Below are 17,700 nucleotides of genomic sequence, written 5' to 3'. Positions count from 1 at the left end.
GAAGAGCATCGGGGAGGGCGCTGAGCACTTCGAGTCTTGTCACCGAGAGCATGCAGAGAAATCATGTGCAGACAGCGGAAGGAGCGTGCGGCAAATCAGACTCCCCACCCACCCTTTCCTTCAACGACTGTCCCACCTGTGACAGAGATTGTTATTCCCATATTGAACTGTTCAGTCACCCGAGAACTCACTTTGAGTAGAAGCAAGTCTTCTTCAATTTCGAGGGACTGCCTATGATGATGTAATTTCCCCATTTATATCAATACATCCCACACTGCATTTCTTACCCCCAGAACACCCCACCCCCGCCCCCCCAAAACCAGGGTCGCATTACGCCTACCTGATGGCCATCAGTACCATGTCTCCCACCCCTATCCCCACTAATCTAAATTCCCCTTCCTCCCCTCTTTCCCTTTCTGCCCGTGTGTTTTTCCTCCCATCTCCACTCCCCTCCTCACCTCTTATTTTGTCCTCGGTTCCATTATCATTCACCCTCTAGCCCTGCTCAACCTGAAAATTTCACACACACACATAATCTGTGAAAGTAAATAATAGAACATTTTATAGCAGGACATAAAAAATAACTGCTTGCCTTTCATTCAACAGCACTACTTGAAATGTGTCCCTGCAGCTGGAATAAAATTTATTGCAACAGACATTTAGGTTCTCAACCAGCTGCTTTTTAATGTTACTATACTGGGAGGGAGCAGAGAAGAGCAACCACCAAAATAAACCCAAGATTTCTCATATTTGCCTGCCTTGTAAGGCCGTACAGCTTTCTCTAGTTACAACTATTCAGCTTCTTAGTTTAGTCATATCCAATCTGTACTGGGACACAGAATTTTGATGTTCTACAAAGGCAATGCAGGTGCAGCGCCTAAAATCCGGAACACTTGACACCGGATTTTTGATTTGTTTTCTGACTTCATGAATCCGGAAACACCCGAGCCCAGGTTCATGTATTTCCGGATTTCAGAACATGGGGGGGGGGGAGGAGATCCCGCCGAGGAAGATGTTGTCGGACGGGCCCCGCGAGGTGGTGTTCGGGCGGGCCCCGGCGAGGAAGCCCTGAGGTCGGGCAGCGAGGTCGGCAAGATCATCGGGTCCGGATTTCAGAACATTTTACGGATTTCTGACGACCCTGCCAACAATCGGTCCGGAGTCCGGATACCCGCTGCTGCACCTGTATTCACCAACAGAATGTTGCAGCCCAATTTAGCAAGCTGCAGAGCAATCGACATTTTGATCCTTATTGAAGCAGAATACAAACTGGACGGACTGGCGGTCATGATGAGGATGGCTTAATCCATGCTCAGAGGCCAGCCTTTTCAAAGTACAGGTAGCAGCAAGAAATCAATGTTCTACAACAGACTGTCTAATCTGCAGCCTCAGTCCTGGCAATGCAGCTCTGAAAGCCCAGGCAATCACTCCTATTTGCGCTTATATTTCTTATTTGCTGGTTTCACCTGTTTGAACTTTGTGAGCCTGAAGGCTTGGAAAGGGCTGTTTTAAGTGCTGTTCCTTCATTGGCAGACAAAACTGAAATCGGACCACCAAGATCTGTTATCAGCAACTCCCTGAATAAACGAAAATGAATGGGAACATTGAGTTAAACTGGAAATGTGACTCACAGTACGCACCCATGCGGTCAATGAAAAAAGCTTCAAGAACCCGAATCTACCAGATTGTGACTTGAGCAAAACAAGCATAGTTGCTAGCATTTAAGCTAGGCTTACATAACCAAGACAGGGATAAGAGAGCTATTTAATATTCTGCATCAATCCAAACAGTCTGCACGGAATATCAGCTGCAACAGTTCACAGGCCACATCTCCCAGCTGCAGAATTCCCTCTCAGGAAATCTCTCCCAAAATACTGTTCTCTGCATGTTGAATTATCCATATTTTGCTGAGTTGCTGGAGTTGTTGAAAATCTCTGCCCGCGCCCCCCACCCTCGCAATTACAATTTCTCCCAGTCTTTCTGTACTCTCAGCAAACACCAGGGTGACATTTGTGAGACTGCTATCCCAGACATAGTGTTTAAAAACACTCAAAAGCTAGCAATAGTGACTGAAATGAGAAAAGAATGGATATGACTGCAACGTTCGCAAGTTATAAAATGGTACATAACTCTCAAAGTAGCAGAATCCCTTAAATAGATCAACACAGAATTTACATGCACAAGTTGCCAGGACTACAAACTAATTTCATCATCTACTCCTAAAAACTCAATTAATTAAAATACCAATGAGTAGTCAAAAGTGAGCAATGCTGTACTACTTAATAGCTCAATTGTTGCAGACCAATATGATCAAACTTTTATTTAAAAATCTACTTTGAGGAAGTTGCAGAGTTTTTTAAAAAAAAGTCACTGGACTGCAATAGAAATTCAACATTCAATTCTGAATCCAGCCTCACAGTAGTCCAATAATATGTACTTTCCGCTCCTGCTATATCCGACATTGCAATGCTTGACAGGATAGAGAAGAAAAAATGTGAACATGCATCTCACTCATCCTATATCTGACCTGGGAACAATCTTAACACAAGCTGCCCACAGTTGGAAAGTCTTTACATAGAAACATAGAAACATAGAAACATAGAAAATAGGTGCAGGAGTAGGCCATTCGGCCCTTCTAGCCTGCACCGCCATTCAATGAGTTCATGGCTGAACATTCAACTTCAGTACCCCATTCCCGCTTTCTCGCCATACCCCTTGATCCCCCTAGCAGTAAGGACCTCATCTAACTCCTTTTTGAATATATTTAGTGAATTGGCCTCAACAACTTTCTGTGGTAGAGAATTCCACAGGTTCACCACTCTCTGGGTGAAGAAGTTCCTCCGCATCTCGGTCCTAAATGGCTTACCCCTTATCCTTAGACTGTGACCCCTGGTTCTGGACTTCCCCAACATTGGGAACATTCTTCCTGCATCTAACCTGTCTAACCCCGTCAGAATTTTATATGTTTCTATGAGGTCCCCTCTCATTCTTCTGAACTCCAGTGAATACAAGCCCAGTTGATCCAGTCTTTCTTGATAGGTCAGTCCCGCCATCCCGGGAATCAGTCTGGTGAACCTTCGCTGCACTCCCTCAATAGCAAGAATGTCCTTCCTCAGGTTAGGAGACCAAAACTGTACACAATACTCCAGGTGTGGCCTCACCAATGCCCTGTACAACTGTAGCAACACCTCCCTGCCCCTGTACTCAAATCCCCTTGCTATGAAGGCCAACATGCCATTTGCTTTCTTAACCGCCTGCTGCACCTGCATGCCAACCTTCAATGACTGATGTACCATGACACCCAGGTCTCTTTGCACCTCCCCTTTTCCTAATCTGTCACCATTCAGATAATAGTCTGTCTCTCTGTTTTTACCACCAAAGTGGATAACCTCACATTTATCCACATTATACTTCATCTGCCATGCATTTGCCCACTCACCTAACCTATCCAAGTCGCTCTGCAGCCTCACAGCATCCTCCTCGCAGCTCACACTGCCACCCAACTTAGTGTCATCCGCAAATTTGGAGATACTACATTTAATCCCCTCATCTAAATCATTAATGTACAGTGTAAACAGCTGGGGCCCCAGCACAGAACCTTGCGGTACCCCACTAGTCACTGCCTGCCATTCTGAAAAGTACCCATTTACTCCTACTCTTTGCTTCCTGTCTGACAACCAGTTCTCAATCCATGTCAGTACACTACCCCCAATCCCATGTGCTCTAACTTTGCACATCAATCTCTTGTGTGGGACCTTGTCGAACGCCTTCTGAAAGTCCAAATATACCACATCAACTGGTTCTCCCTTATCCACTCTACTGGAAACATCCTCAAAAAATTCCAGAAGATTTGTCAAGCATGATTTCCCTTTCACAAATCCATGCTGACTTGGACCTATCATGTCACCTCTTTCCAAATGCACTGCTATGACATCCTTAATAATTGATTCCATCATTTTACCCACTACCGATGTCAGGCTGACCGGTCTATAATTCCCTGTTTTCTCTCTCCCTCCTTTTTTAAAAAGTGGGGTTACATTGGCTACCCTCCACTCCATAGGAACTGATCCAGAGTCAATGGAATGTTGGAAAATGACTGTCAACGCATCCACTATTTCCAAGGCCACCTCCTTAAGTACTCTGGGATGCAGTCCATCAGGCCCTGGGGATTTAATTCTCAAATATCAACATTACTCATCTTAATGAGCAGAAAATGTATGGGAAAGTAACAAGATGCTAGATTCTTAGGATTATCCTTTTCAGTTATACCAAATTTCTTATCCAAGTTACATTAGGTTATTTTGCTCTGTTAAGTCCTTTGGGACTAAACAAAATAATGTAAAGTGTTGTACAAATGCAAATTTGTTTGTTCTTTGAAATACAATATATATTCAATTGCATTTTTAAGGATACATTTAGCCTCATACCAATTACTTTCATGGTTCATCAGTCATGGAAAGTTGGCATACAGGTACAGCAGGCAGTAAAGGAGGCAAATGTTATGTTGGCCTTCTTAGCTAGGGGATTTAAGTATAGGAGCAGGGAGGTCTTACTGCAGTTGTACAGGGCCTTGGTGAGGCCTCATCTGGAATATTGTGTTCAGTTTTGGTCTCCTAACTTGAGGAAGGACGTTCTTGCTATTGAGGGAGTGCAGCGAAAGTTCACCAGACTGATTCCCAGGATGGCAGGACTGACATATGAGGAGAGACTGGATGATTATAAATTGGAGTTTAGAAGAATGAGAGGGGATCTCATAGAAATATATAAAATTCTGATAGCGCTAGACAGGTTAGATGCAGGAAGAATGTTCCCGATGTTGGGGAAGTCCAGAACCAGGGGTCACAGTCTAAGGATAAGGGGTAAGCCATTTAGGACCGAGATGAGGAGAAACTTCTTCACCCAGAGAGTTGTTAACCTGTGGAATTCTCTACCGCAGAGAGTTGTTGATGCCAGTTTGTTAGATGTATTAATGAGGGAGTTAGATATGGCCCCGACTGCTAAAGAGATCAAGGGGTATAGAGAAAAAGCAGGAAAGGGGCACTGAGGTGAATGGTCAGCCATGATCTTATTGAATGGTGGTGCAGGCTCGAAGGGCCAAATGGCCTACTCCTGCATCTATTTTCCATATTTCTATGTTTCTGTAATGTATTAAAGCAATGAACAGCAAGTTCTTTTGTAAGCCATTCCACGCTCAAATCTTTAAGTCAATAGCATTGACAATAATAAAAGCATTCACAATCTTCGTGTGGACAATAAATGCCAAGTGTAAAAACTTTGAACAATTTCATAGGCCACAACCTCCAATATTGTGCTGGTGCCCTAAAGCTCCTGCACCCATGCAATCCAATCTCCTATGAAGTATTAGAAAATTTGAATTACTTTTGAGGTAAGGAATCAGCATTTACACACTTGAATTGCAAAGAAAAATGAATCTCAAAGTCCGATAATAACAAGAGGGTTTGATTCACAGCATGTCAAAGTACATAAATATCCCACCCCCAGTTAGTAATGGAGATGAAACACCATCTTCTCTGTACTACATCATCTGCCTTAATTTATAAAGTCTAGTCACTGTAGATAAGACCAGAGTTCGCAAAATCTGTTTTCTAAGAATTTAATTCATGCAATCAATTAAGTCTCGAAAATATTCTCCTATTACTAAATACATTCTGACATAAAGTACAGTCAGTTACTCCCATTCGGGTGTTCAGGGCATGCCCTAACACAATCTCGATAGATGTAGTACGAGTCAGAGTTGCCCGTCTGTCAAACATTCGAAGCATTTTCACTCCTGCAGCTGTAAAATAGATCTTATATTCTTGTCTACACAGGTGGATTCTGACAACTTGTTTTGCACAAAAATGTTATGGTTGGATCAGAATTTATGCAGATGGTAATAAAAAAGACCCAATAATTTCTTACAACGTGGAGGATTAGACGGAGTACAAGCTGCTGTTGTCAGATAAGATGATTAGGGAGCACATCACAACTACGCTACACAAAAGAGACATGAAGAATTGGAGACAATGTTACACATGACTAAGACAAATGCATTCATCGTGTGTAGATCGGGAACTATATAGAATGGGAAGGAATAAGAAATCATATATACATTATAATTCAATTCAGAGATAATTATACACAGATAAAGGCACTGTATGTTTCTAAATGAACTAGAGTGAAGATCAAAAATAGATCTTGAATCCATTTATATACCACTTTGAATAAACACAACATTCTGCATTTTCATCCATATCATTATGTGAAAGCACTCTTCAGAATATTAACAAAAGAGCAGCATTCACCACATTTCTTACTATAGTACTGCAGATTCAATTCCAGTATATGACTTGTTGAATTAGATATGTATTAGAACCCACAATATTCATCGAGAGATTTGGAAGGCAAAAGTATCAAATGCCTAACAAAAACCAGCAAATGAAATTCATTCAATATCAAAGTTATGGACTGAAAATTTTTTATTGGGTTCCATTTTGTCCAGATGGTGTTTGTGTATATTTCAGGTTTATAAAGCTCGAGAATTTTGCTTAATCATGACAAAAACCTACCTGGATGGGAATCAACCTGTGTCCATTCTAGATATGGCCCTAAATCAGTAATTTTTATTAGCCAAAGCAGAACATTGACCAGGATTACAAAGTGTACTTTTGCACATCAAGGTCTTTGGGACTGAGACAAAACAAAGTTGTAGGTTTTTACTGTAAAAGCAAGTGTGCATAATTACACTTTAGTATGGTCCACTGGGCTATCGTTAGGCCACATTACAGCATATGTTTTCAACTGGAGTCCACCAGTGTCTGTGAGGTCAAGTTTTCTGTATTTGTTGATATATTAGATTCTTTCTGTTGCTGTACACTAATTTTTTTTTAAGTCTCCGTAATGAAAGCACTGTTTCCCTTTAGGAGGCTGACATTGTCTTTTGAAAGTTAGGATGGACTTGAGCAGCTTGTCACTGTATTGGGCTAGATTTTCGGCGACTTTTCGCGAAAACACGGTCGGCAGGATCATCGGGTACCTCTTTGCGGTGGCGCTTTCAAGTATCGCCGGAAGAGGTGTGCCGACGTGAAACGATGTACAACGCCGTGGATTGCGTTACCATCATACTTTCAGCACTCTCCGCCACGCCCAGAGTACCGACAGGGCCAAACCTGTCAGTGCAGCCCTGCCAGCAGCTGAAGTATGAAGACCTGCAAAAGTTAAAGTTTTTATTTTTTGATTATTTTTCAACGATTTAGTAGGTAAGGGTTGTGTGAATGTTTTTTGCAATTTTTTTGTTTTGTTTTTCCCCCTCCCAAGGCCTCTCTCGCAGCACTACCGGTCTCGGGCTAAAGTTGCCGAAATTCACTGTTTCCGCTGCGAATCCTTGAACAATGCCGACTTTACCGATGCTGCAAAGGCTGAAAATTAGGCCTAAAAATGGTAGCGCAGTGAAAACAGTCATTTTGGCATAAAACTACCGTTTTCGCCGAAAACCTAAAATCCAGCCCATTGTGTCCAACCACACAAAGAAAAATGTGACAATCATTACGATCAGATGTCAACACAATGTGTTCCTTAATCCTGTAATGAAGAGTATTTTCAGGTGCAGTTTCCTGTGTTTCCTAATACTTGCAACTTTGGCAAGTAAATCTATATAATAAATGGACATTATATAAGTACACTATAGTGAACAGTGAGGAGAATAGGGATAGGCTTCAAGAGGACATAGACAGGCTGATGGAATGGGCAGACACGTTGCAGATTAAATTTAACGCAGAGAAGTGCAAAGTGATACATTTTGGTAGGAAGAATGAGGAGAGGCAATATAAACTAAAGGATACAATTCAAAAGGGGGTGCATGAACAGAGGGACCTGGGGTATATTGCACAAATTGTTGAAGGTGGCATGACAGATTGAGAAATAGAGGCATAGAGTACAAAAGCAAGGAAGTTATGATGAACCTGTATAAAACACTGGTATGATCACAACTGGAGTATTGCGTCCAATTCTGGACACCACACTTTAGGAAGGATGTGAAGGCCTTTCAGAGGGCGCAGAAAAGATTTGCAAGAGTGGTTCCAAGGATGAGGGACTTCAGTTATATGGAAAGACTAGAGAAGCTAAGGTTGTTCTCCTTAGAGCAGCGAAGATTTGATAGAGGTGTTCAAAATCATGAGGGGTCTGGATAGAGTAGAGAGAGAGAAAATGTTCCCATTGGTGGAGGGGTCGAGAACCAGAGGACACAGATTTAAAGTGTTGGCAGAAGATCCAATCATGGCGACATGAGGAACATTTCTTTTTTAATTAAAAAAAACAGCGAGTTGTGATGATCTGGACTCCACTACCTGAAAGGATGGTGGGGGTAGATTCAATTGTGGTTTTCAAAAGGGAATTAGATAATTACCTGAAGGAAAAAATGCAAGGCTACGGAGAAAGGGTGAGGGATTGGGATTAGCTGAAGTGTTCTTGCAGAGAGCCGGCACGGACTCAACGGGTTGAATGACCTCCTATTGTGCTGTAACCATTCCATGATTCTATAAATATCATAATCAAAAACTAGTGTGTTTCATACTACTGAAATTTTCAAAACCCAGAATATATAAAGTAAAGATCCAAATTTTGACCCCCAGTCTTTTGCCATTTGTGCTGCTCTGTATATAGAACAGCTATATTTTTCACAATGGTCTTTTACTGTGAGCCTCCAAACAACAGAGGACAAATCATGGCCGACTATCTGTTTCTTTAGGACTCAAAGCACACATGTTCAGTTCTCATGAGCAAGTTATTTGGTTTAGGAACATAGCAACAGGATTGGCCATTCAGTCTCGCAACCTGTCCAGAAATTCAGTTCTTGGTTGATCTGGACCTTAACTCCACTTACCCACCTTTGCTCCACATCCCTTGATACCATAACCCAATAAAGAGCTATCTATCGATCTCAGTCTCGACATGTTCAATTGTCCCACAAACCACAGCATTTTGTGGGAGCAAGTTCCAGATTTCCACTATCTTTTGTGTGGAAAAGTGCTTCCTGATTTCTCTCTTAAATATTCAAGCTCCAGTTCTTAGATTTCTGCCCACTTGGTCTGGATTTTCCCACCAGAGAAAATTGTTTCTCTGTAACTATCCGATTGAAATTATAAAGGGATTCAAACACCATGATTTGACCAACCTTCAAAACTCAAGGGAATACAAGCCAAGTTTATGCAACCTATCCTCAATTTAACCTTTTAAGCCCCATTCTGATGAATCTGTGCCGCACCCCTCCCACAGCCAATCTATCTTTCCTGAAGTTTGGTGTCCAAAATTGAATGCAATGCTCCAGATGGGGTTAGGCCAAGGCTCTGTACAACTGAAGCTTATCTTCCTCACTTTTGTATTCCAACCCTTGAGATAAAGTCCAACATTCCATTAGCCTTTTTGATTACTTTTTTTAACCTATGTACTAGCTTTGTGATTAGTGCACGTGGACATCTAAACTCCTTTGCTCCTCCACAGCTCCCAGTCTCTCACTATTAAGAAAATATTCTGATTTGTCTTTCACTAGTGTTCATTACTATTAAAAATGAAAGCGGTGAAGAATGAGAAACGGCTATTTGTCCCAAAGCTTATCCCTCTTGCACACTAACTCTTCCATCAAGTTATCCAATTACATTATAAGTAACCCAAATGTTTTTGTCTCTTATCTTGCTTCATAAATTATTTTACTAAAGAACTTTTTAAAGATACATATCCAAAAGATACTTTTCAATAATTACAATTCATGTCTTCTGCTCCTATTTTCTTGGTGTACTTCAAATCAGAGTTTGCCTTGTTTACAGCTTCAATACTTTCTATACTTTGATAAGTTCGCCATTAGTCATCTTCTTTCCAGACTGTAAATCTTGAGCTCTCTTAATCTTGCTTCACAATTCATCCCCTTTACACTTGGAATCAGTGTTGCTGCTTGATTTGGTATGCTTTCTAATGCAGGGACTACTTTTTGCAGTATCATGACCAAAAGTAAACAAAGTATTTGAAGATACTGTAAGAGGGGAAACTGTAGACATAAAGGGCTGGAAATTCACCAACCTTGTGCCCGTTTTTTCACCGCTATTTCGCTGTTTTTGGCGGAAAACGGTAATCCGCTAGTTTCGCCAAAGTCTTGCGCCGGTGGTTTTTAAATACCGCTGAACAGACCGCCGCTGTGCAAGACTGGAAATAGTGCTTTCGCCTTAGTTTTGACTTTTGGCGCACCCGTATTCTGGGCGAAAGAAACCGCCCGAGAAAAACCTGCCTTGCAGCCGCAAGAACAACAGTAGGTATGAAGACCTGCAAAAAAGGTAAGTTAAAGTTTTCATTTTTTTAATTCTTTTTCAGCGATTCAATTGTTAAGTGTTAAGTTAAGTAAATGTTTTTTTTTGTGTTTTCCCCCCTCCCAAGGCGCCTCTCAGCGGTAATTGGCCTCAGACTAAAGTTAGCGAGGACCGCGGTTGCCGCCACGAATCCTCGTGCAACACCCGCATTTTCCAATGAAACTTAGCCCTTTTAAAAATGGCGGTGTGATTTGCTGTATTTTTGGTGAAAAATGCCGAACAAATACCACTATGACCAAAAAATGAATTTCTAGCCCAAAATATTTAAAATATATTAAATAGAGAAAAATGAATGTTTCTTTGATTCCCCACAAATTGGATTATGAATCCTCCGGGCTGTCAGGGGCAAAACACAAAGCACATCTCTAATGGCTAGTTACCACGGTTCTACAAGAGGCCACCTGCACAATCAAAGAATGACATACAACACAGAGGGGCCTGAAGAGAAGATGGGAGGGGAAAGGAGGAAATATAGTTTTGTAGAAGTGTGTATACAAGGACAGTTATCAGCTTCTCCAGAAAATTACAAATCACCACAGAACTAGAAATAACAGGTGAGGGAGAGCCATATTTCTGTGTGAATAACATTCTTTTGTCCAACCAAAAGAAAATATGGAACTCACCATCACTGGTAGAAAGTTCAAATATCCCATCTTTGTATATGGTTCAACACAACAGCCATTGCACAGAATGACGGCAGGGGCTGAAACATATGAATTTTTCTGATCTACAAAAAGTAAAATAAAACCTACTCATTACTACATGTTCAAGTTTACTCACCTTGCCACTTATTTTTCTCTTCCATCCCTCGATAAAGTGCATCACTTATTCCCCTAGTAGCCAAGAACTCTCCATCCAGTCAACTGTTTTCAAGTTTGTATAAAATTGCCAGCCTAGTTGCTATTATTTACAAACATAGAAATCAAAGTGGTTATGGTTAAAAACACTTGGTTCCTAAGCAATACTACAGATTTATAGATGAACCCTTAGTCTATTGAGACTAGATAAAACAGAAGGTGGTAAATCTCCTCCCAGGGATTTTTAGTGCTTAGTATACAAGTGTAAATTCATCAGTAAGTCACAAAGCACAAGGTGTGAGAGATATTGGTGAGCTTTGCTTTTCGTTTATAATCAGAACAGACACACCTGTGGATTATAAATACCCCCTCCCACCCCCAACGTACCAGGCATTCCCATACAACATAACAAAGTGGCTATATACTCTCTTAATTCAAAGTTACTTATTTCAAATGATCTCAATTTGATTTTTAAACACTAATTTCCTACTTTGCTGTATTATTTAACTAGCTTAAATTATTGAGTAATTCAAAATGACTGAATTATTAATAGACTGCAAAAAGCTTTGGTTACCTACAAGTACTTGGCACAGGCATGATGGACCAAATGGCCTCCTTTTGTGCTGTATGACTCTAGATTGAAAAGTCTGTACCAGCCTTGTCCCAAGTGCTTGGAAAGTATTCATATTTTCAGTTCAAACAGAGACATTCAAATAAAACACCAAAAGTATTAATTACCTACATACAACTCAAAGCAGACGTTTTAAAAAAAAGCCACAAGTGGCTAATACTATCAAACAGACTCACACATTTAAATTACACCAGGATCATGTGCTGACTGATACAAGAATGAAATGGAAGCCACAAGTTCAGTTAACTGACTTGATACAGTTATAAAGCACACAGGCATACAGCACTCCAAAATTATATGCAGTCAGAAAAAGAGATAATTTATACCAGTACACCAAGGTTGCTCTCAGTCCATAATTCTAAAGCTGGTTTCCAGCTCCACTCATTTCCTGATGTTGGATGACATCATAACTGTGACTTGAAGGAAATTTCAGTTGGGGGGGCCTAAACTCCAGAGACCACATTTTAACTGGGCAAAGGGAATTGCACTTCTGCTGGGGTTTCACTTTCACACCCCAATGCACTGAAGAGCTGACTGCTGCTCTGGCTCCCTGTATATACTTTTGCTGATAAAAGGCTCCCGAGGTATGGGAAATAATCCACGTTGTCGAGCGCCGCACCGTGAATCTTGATGACTGGGGGGCAGTGCTGTGCGACGAGGACAGGCTGGTGGAGGACCTTTGTCTTACGGATGATAAACGTAAGGCCCATGCTTTCATATGCCTCGGTGAATACATCAACTGTATTCTGGAGTTCAGCCTCAGAATGTACGCAGATGCAGGCGTCGTTTGCGTACTGTAGCTCAACAACAGAGGTTGGGGTGATCTTGGACCTGGCCTGGAGGCAGCGTAGCTTCCCACTGGTTCTGTAGTTTAGTTCCACTCCAGCAGGGAGCAGGCATTGATGCGGAGATTCAACATCGCCTCCAGTGCGCCAGTGTAGCCTTCAGCCAGCTGAAGAAAAGGCCAGGTCCTCAAATCTACCACCAAGCTCATGGTCCAAAAGAGTTGTAGTAATACCCGCCCTCCTGTATGGATCAGAGGCATGAACGATGTACCGAAGACACCAAGTCGCTGGAGATATATCACCAACGAGGTCTCCGCAAAATCCTGCAAATCCCCTGGGAGGACAGGCACACCAACATCAGTGTCCTCGTCCAGGCCAACATCCCCAGCATTGAAGCACTGACCACACTCGATCAGCTTCGCTGGGTAGGCCACATAGTTTACATGCCAGACATGAGACTCCCTAAGCAAATGCTCTATGCGGAGCTCCTTCACGGCAAGTGAGCCAAAGGTGGGCAGTGGAAACGTTACATGGACACTCTCAAAGCCTCCCTGATAAAGTGCGACATCACCACTGACACCTGGAAGATCCTGGCCGAAGACCACCCTAGGTGTAAAAAGTGCATCCGGAAGGGCATTGAGCTCTTCGAATCTCAATGCCGAGAGCGTGAAGAGGTCAAGCGCAGGCAGCGGAAGGAGCGCGCGGCAAACCAGTTCCACCCACCCCTTCCCTTGACAAATATTTGTCCCACTTGTGACAGAGACTGTGGCTCTCGTATCGGACTGTTCAGCCACCAAAGAACTCACTTTGGGAGAGGAAGCAAGTCCTCCTCGATTCCAAGGGACTGCCTATGATGATGATGATGATGATGATATACTTTAAAGATTAGCATTGCAATGAAACTGCTTCACTGTGACATTAAAGTTGGAGGAAAAATGCACCAGAAGAGAGCCCATCAAAAGGCTCCAAAATGCATCTCACTCTGTAAAAGCTACAAGTCCTCAGAATTAATTAAACCATTTGGGGCAGGGAGCAACTAATTGGGTTGTTTCCCCTCCAATTGAGTACAGCCCTCTTGCTAGTTAAAATTCTGACTGTTATTTGGTTGACAAATTAGCATTCTTTATGCAGTGATATTGGAAACCATCCGAGAGTACTTTTAGTTGAACAAGAATTCAAATGGAAAATAATTTGCAAATACGTAACATTCACCTGCTCGATTTGTCTATGATACTGTACTCAGTTAAATTTGACCATTTCATTTTACATGCTCAAATCAAACCTATAATGCATACCTATAAAATATTAATTGCTCAAGATTGAACAGAATTACATAAAATTCAAGATCTCACTACAGTTGGATACTGTGTTATTTCCAATATCCTTTTAGCTTATTGATTTAATTTTCATGTATTTATTTGTAATAAGCAAACTTTTTATTCTCATTCTGATGTCATTTAAACTAAAAAAATATATTCAATAAGTGGTTGCCAAAAAAACAAAAGATTTGACGCACAATAAAGCATCAACACATGGGCTGAAGTGACACAGCTTCCTTCTGGAAACAGCAATGCATGCTTGACATCAAATCGGTCCAATTCTGACCATGGCTTAAAAAGACATATCTCATTCAGCAACAAGCCACTTACTATCAAATAGATTCCACGTGAACAATTAACAAGGTTCTGGTACACCAGCAGGATTTTAAAATTCTTGAAAGAACATTCTTAATTTACAAAAACATAACCACAACATGCAATGACTTGGAAATCCCTGCTGTAACAGGCCGCAAATTATGAGGTGCAACAATCTGCTCATTATGTATGGCCACCTGAAGTACTGAATCAAATCGGCCAATAATGCCAGCCTAAATAAATCCTTTTTTTCACAGCCTGCTGAAATATTGCATTTAATCTCGTAACCAATTTGTCACAGTCCTCAGTAATACAAGAGGCTGTAGACAAGTTAAAAAAACAGTTAAAAGTTCTTGACAGTCATCCATTTTCTCTTTAGTTCTCACCTTTGCTGTATTTTTTTCTCTCCTCCCCTGCCAACAACTCATTAGTGTGTATATATTTTGTCCATACACCATCATCTCTCCCCCAGCCCTGTTTGCTTCTTACCCTCGATGCTGATGACATGCTCCCTGATCTGGTTCTGCAGGATGGGGTCCTCGATCCTCTCCAGCAGGTCGTAGATAGAGTAGATGTTGGGATGGACGCTCTCGAAGCGCTGGATCTCGGCTCGGATGGCCGCCGAGTTGGCCAGCTGCTGCTGGTAATTCATCATTTCACCGAAAGCGGAGGGCGGCTGGCTGAGCGGAGGGGGTAGGGAGGCGATCACACATACAGGGACACAGACTGGGACAGACAGGGTCACACAAACAACAGACTGACTACAACACAACCTCTCCCCACCGCCGCAGCTCCACCATCCTCCGCCGCCAACAATCCCACAGTCTCGGCGCAGGCTCCGGCGAGCACTCTCTCCATAAGCCGCCGCTCGGGCTGGGTTTCCTGCCCCGGTCCCTGGGCTGGAGGTGCTTGCGTGGAGCGGCTCAGGCTCTCTCGCTACTCTCACATGGCGCTGCGGTCTCCCGGTGCGGGGCAGGGCGGGCTCACAACGCCGCTGATATCGGTGTCAGGCTCGCCGCAGTGGCCCGAATCCAACGTGTTGACTGAGATCCCGGCGCTTCCACTAGCTCCCGGCCCCCCTCACACTCACAGTCCCAGTCCCGGACCTGCCGCACCAGCTCGTGACGTCACGCAACCAGCTCCGGCTCAGCTCGCAACTGCCCAGCCCAGTCCCAGGCAATATCAGCCCAGTCCCAGTCCCAGTCCCAGGCAATGTCAGCCCAGCCCAGTCCCAGTCCCAGGCAATGTCAGGTCAGCCCAGCCCAGTCCCAGGCAATGTCAGCCCAGCCCCAGTCCCAGGCAATGTCAGCCCCGCCCAGCCCAAGTCCCAGGCAATGTCAGCCCAGTCCCAGTCCCAGGCAATGTCAGCCCAGTCCAGTCCAGTCCCAGGCAATGTCAGCCCAGCCCAGTCCCAGTTCCAGGCAATATCAGCCCAGGCAATGTCAGCCCAGCCCAGTCCCAGGCAATGTCAGCCTAGCCCAGTCCCAGTCCCAGGCAATGTCAGCCCAGCCCCAGTCCCAGTCCCAGTCAATGTCAGCCCAGCCCAGTCCCAGTCCCAGGCAATGTCAGTCCAGCCCAGTCCCAGTCCCAGGCAATGTCAGCCCAGCCCAGTCCCAGTCCCAGGCAATGTCAGCCCAGCCCAGTCCCAGTCCCAGGCAATATCAGCCCAGCCCAGCCCAGCCCAGTCCCAGTCCCAGGCAATATCAGCCCAGCCCAGTCCCAGTCCCAGGCAATATCAGCCCAGCCCAGTCCCAGTCCCAGGCAATGTCAGCCCAGCCCCAGTCCCAGTCCCAGGCAATGTCAGCCCAGCCCCAGTCCCAGTCCCAGGCAATGTCAGCCCAGCCCAGTCCACTCCCAGGCAATGTCAGCCCAGCCCAGTCCCAGTCCCAGGCAATGTCAGCCCGTCCCAGGCAATATCAGCCCAGGCAATGTCAGCCCAGTCCCAGTCCCAGTCCCAGGCAATTTCAGCCCAGTCCCAGTCCCAGGCAATATCAGCCCAGCCCAGTCCCAGTCAATGTCAGCCCAGCCCAGTCCCAGTCCCAGGCAATGTCAGCCCAGCCCAGTCCCAGTCCCAGGCAATGTCAGCCCAGCCCAGTCCCAGTCCCAGGCAATGTCAGCCCAGCCCAGTCCCAGTCCCAGGCAATGTCAGCCCAGCCCAGTCCCAGTCCCAGGCAATATCAGCCCAGCCCAGTCCCAGTCCCAGGCAATGTCAGCCCAGTCCCAGTCCCAGGCAATGTCAGCCCAGCCCCAGTCCCAGTCCCAGGCAATGTCAGCCCAGCCCAGTCCACACCCAGGCAATGTCAGCCCAGCCCAGCCCCAGGCCCAGGCAATGTCAGCCCCAGCCCCAGTCCCAGGCAATGTCAGTCCAGCCCAGCCCCAGCCCCAGTCACAGTCCCAGGAAATGTCACCCCAGCCCCAGTCCCAGGCAATGTCCCAGTCCCAGGCAATGTCAGCCCAGCCCCAGCCCCAGTCACAGGCAATGTCAGCCCAGCCCCAGCCGGGCCATGTCGGCCCAGTCCCAGCCCCAGCCAAGTCATGTTAGCTCCGGACAACCAGGCAATGTCAAACCAGCCAAACCCCAGCTTGGCAGTGTTAGCTCAGCACAACTATGCAACATCAGCTCAATACAGCCCAGCCCAGCCCAACAAAGCCAGCCTAGACCCAGCCAGGCAATATCTCCCTACCACAGCTGCAGTCAGGCAACTGTCACCACAACGCATCCCAATCCAGACAATGGCAGCCCATTGCAGCACCATCTAGACGTTGGCAGCCCAATGCTGCCCTTGTGGACAATAACAACCAGCGAGATAATACAGTCCTGGCCAAGCAATGTCAACCCAATATAATCCCTACCAGGTAATTATCCCAGTATTAGGCATGACTAGGTATGTCAACTTAGTGGGCAATGTTATTACAGCTTAGTGAGGGATTGCCAGTCCAATACACACCAGCTGGGCCACGTCAATTCAATATAGCTCAAGCCAGACAAAGGCAGCTCAGCCAATGACCTCCCAGGACAACCCCATCCAGACAATGCCAGCCCAGGCTGGGTAATGCCAGCCCAGTAGAGCCTAAGCAATTCATCTAAGCAATTCATCCCAGCCAGGCAATACTTCCAGGTAATGTCACTCAACCAGGCAACTCCAGCCCAATGAAGCCCCAGGCGGCTGGACAGTCAGCCAGACAATGTCAATCCAGTCAAGGGTGGTAGGGGTCTGGAACTCACTGCCTGAAAGGGTGGTAGAGGCAGAAACCCTCACCACATTTAAAAAATACTTGGATAAGCACTTGAAGTGCCATAACCTACAGAACTATGGACCAAGAACTGGAAAGTGGGATTAGGCTGGATAGCTCTTTGTTGGCTGGCATGGACCATATGGCCTCCTTCTATGCTGTAAATTTCTATGATTCTATAAAGAAATGTCAGCTTGGCAATACCAACTCAGCCTCACAATGCCAGGCCACTATAGTCACCAGCAAAGCAATATCAGCCCAGTT

The 17,700-nt window shown here is 44.6% G+C and overlaps 1 protein-coding gene across 1 annotated transcript in view; it reads right to left on the bottom strand.

Moving 5' to 3' along the window:
• The window catches only part of agap1 (ArfGAP with GTPase domain, ankyrin repeat and PH domain 1), a 1,020,940-nt gene extending 1,005,638 nt beyond the window's left edge, over nucleotides 1-15,302 (bottom strand). The window contains exon 1 of the mRNA XM_070876105.1: nucleotides 14,692-15,302. Coding sequence (XP_070732206.1) covers nucleotides 14,692-14,857 — 166 coding nt within the window. The 5' untranslated portion in view covers nucleotides 14,858-15,302. The remainder of the gene's footprint in view (nucleotides 1-14,691) is intronic.
• Between the last annotated feature and the right edge of the window lie 2,398 nt (nucleotides 15,303-17,700).

Source organism: Pristiophorus japonicus, chromosome 3 (genome assembly GCF_044704955.1).
Source record: "Pristiophorus japonicus isolate sPriJap1 chromosome 3, sPriJap1.hap1, whole genome shotgun sequence".
In the NCBI taxonomy this organism is placed as follows: Eukaryota; Metazoa; Chordata; class Chondrichthyes; family Pristiophoridae; genus Pristiophorus; species Pristiophorus japonicus.
This window is presented reverse-complemented; position numbering and strand designations above follow the sequence as displayed.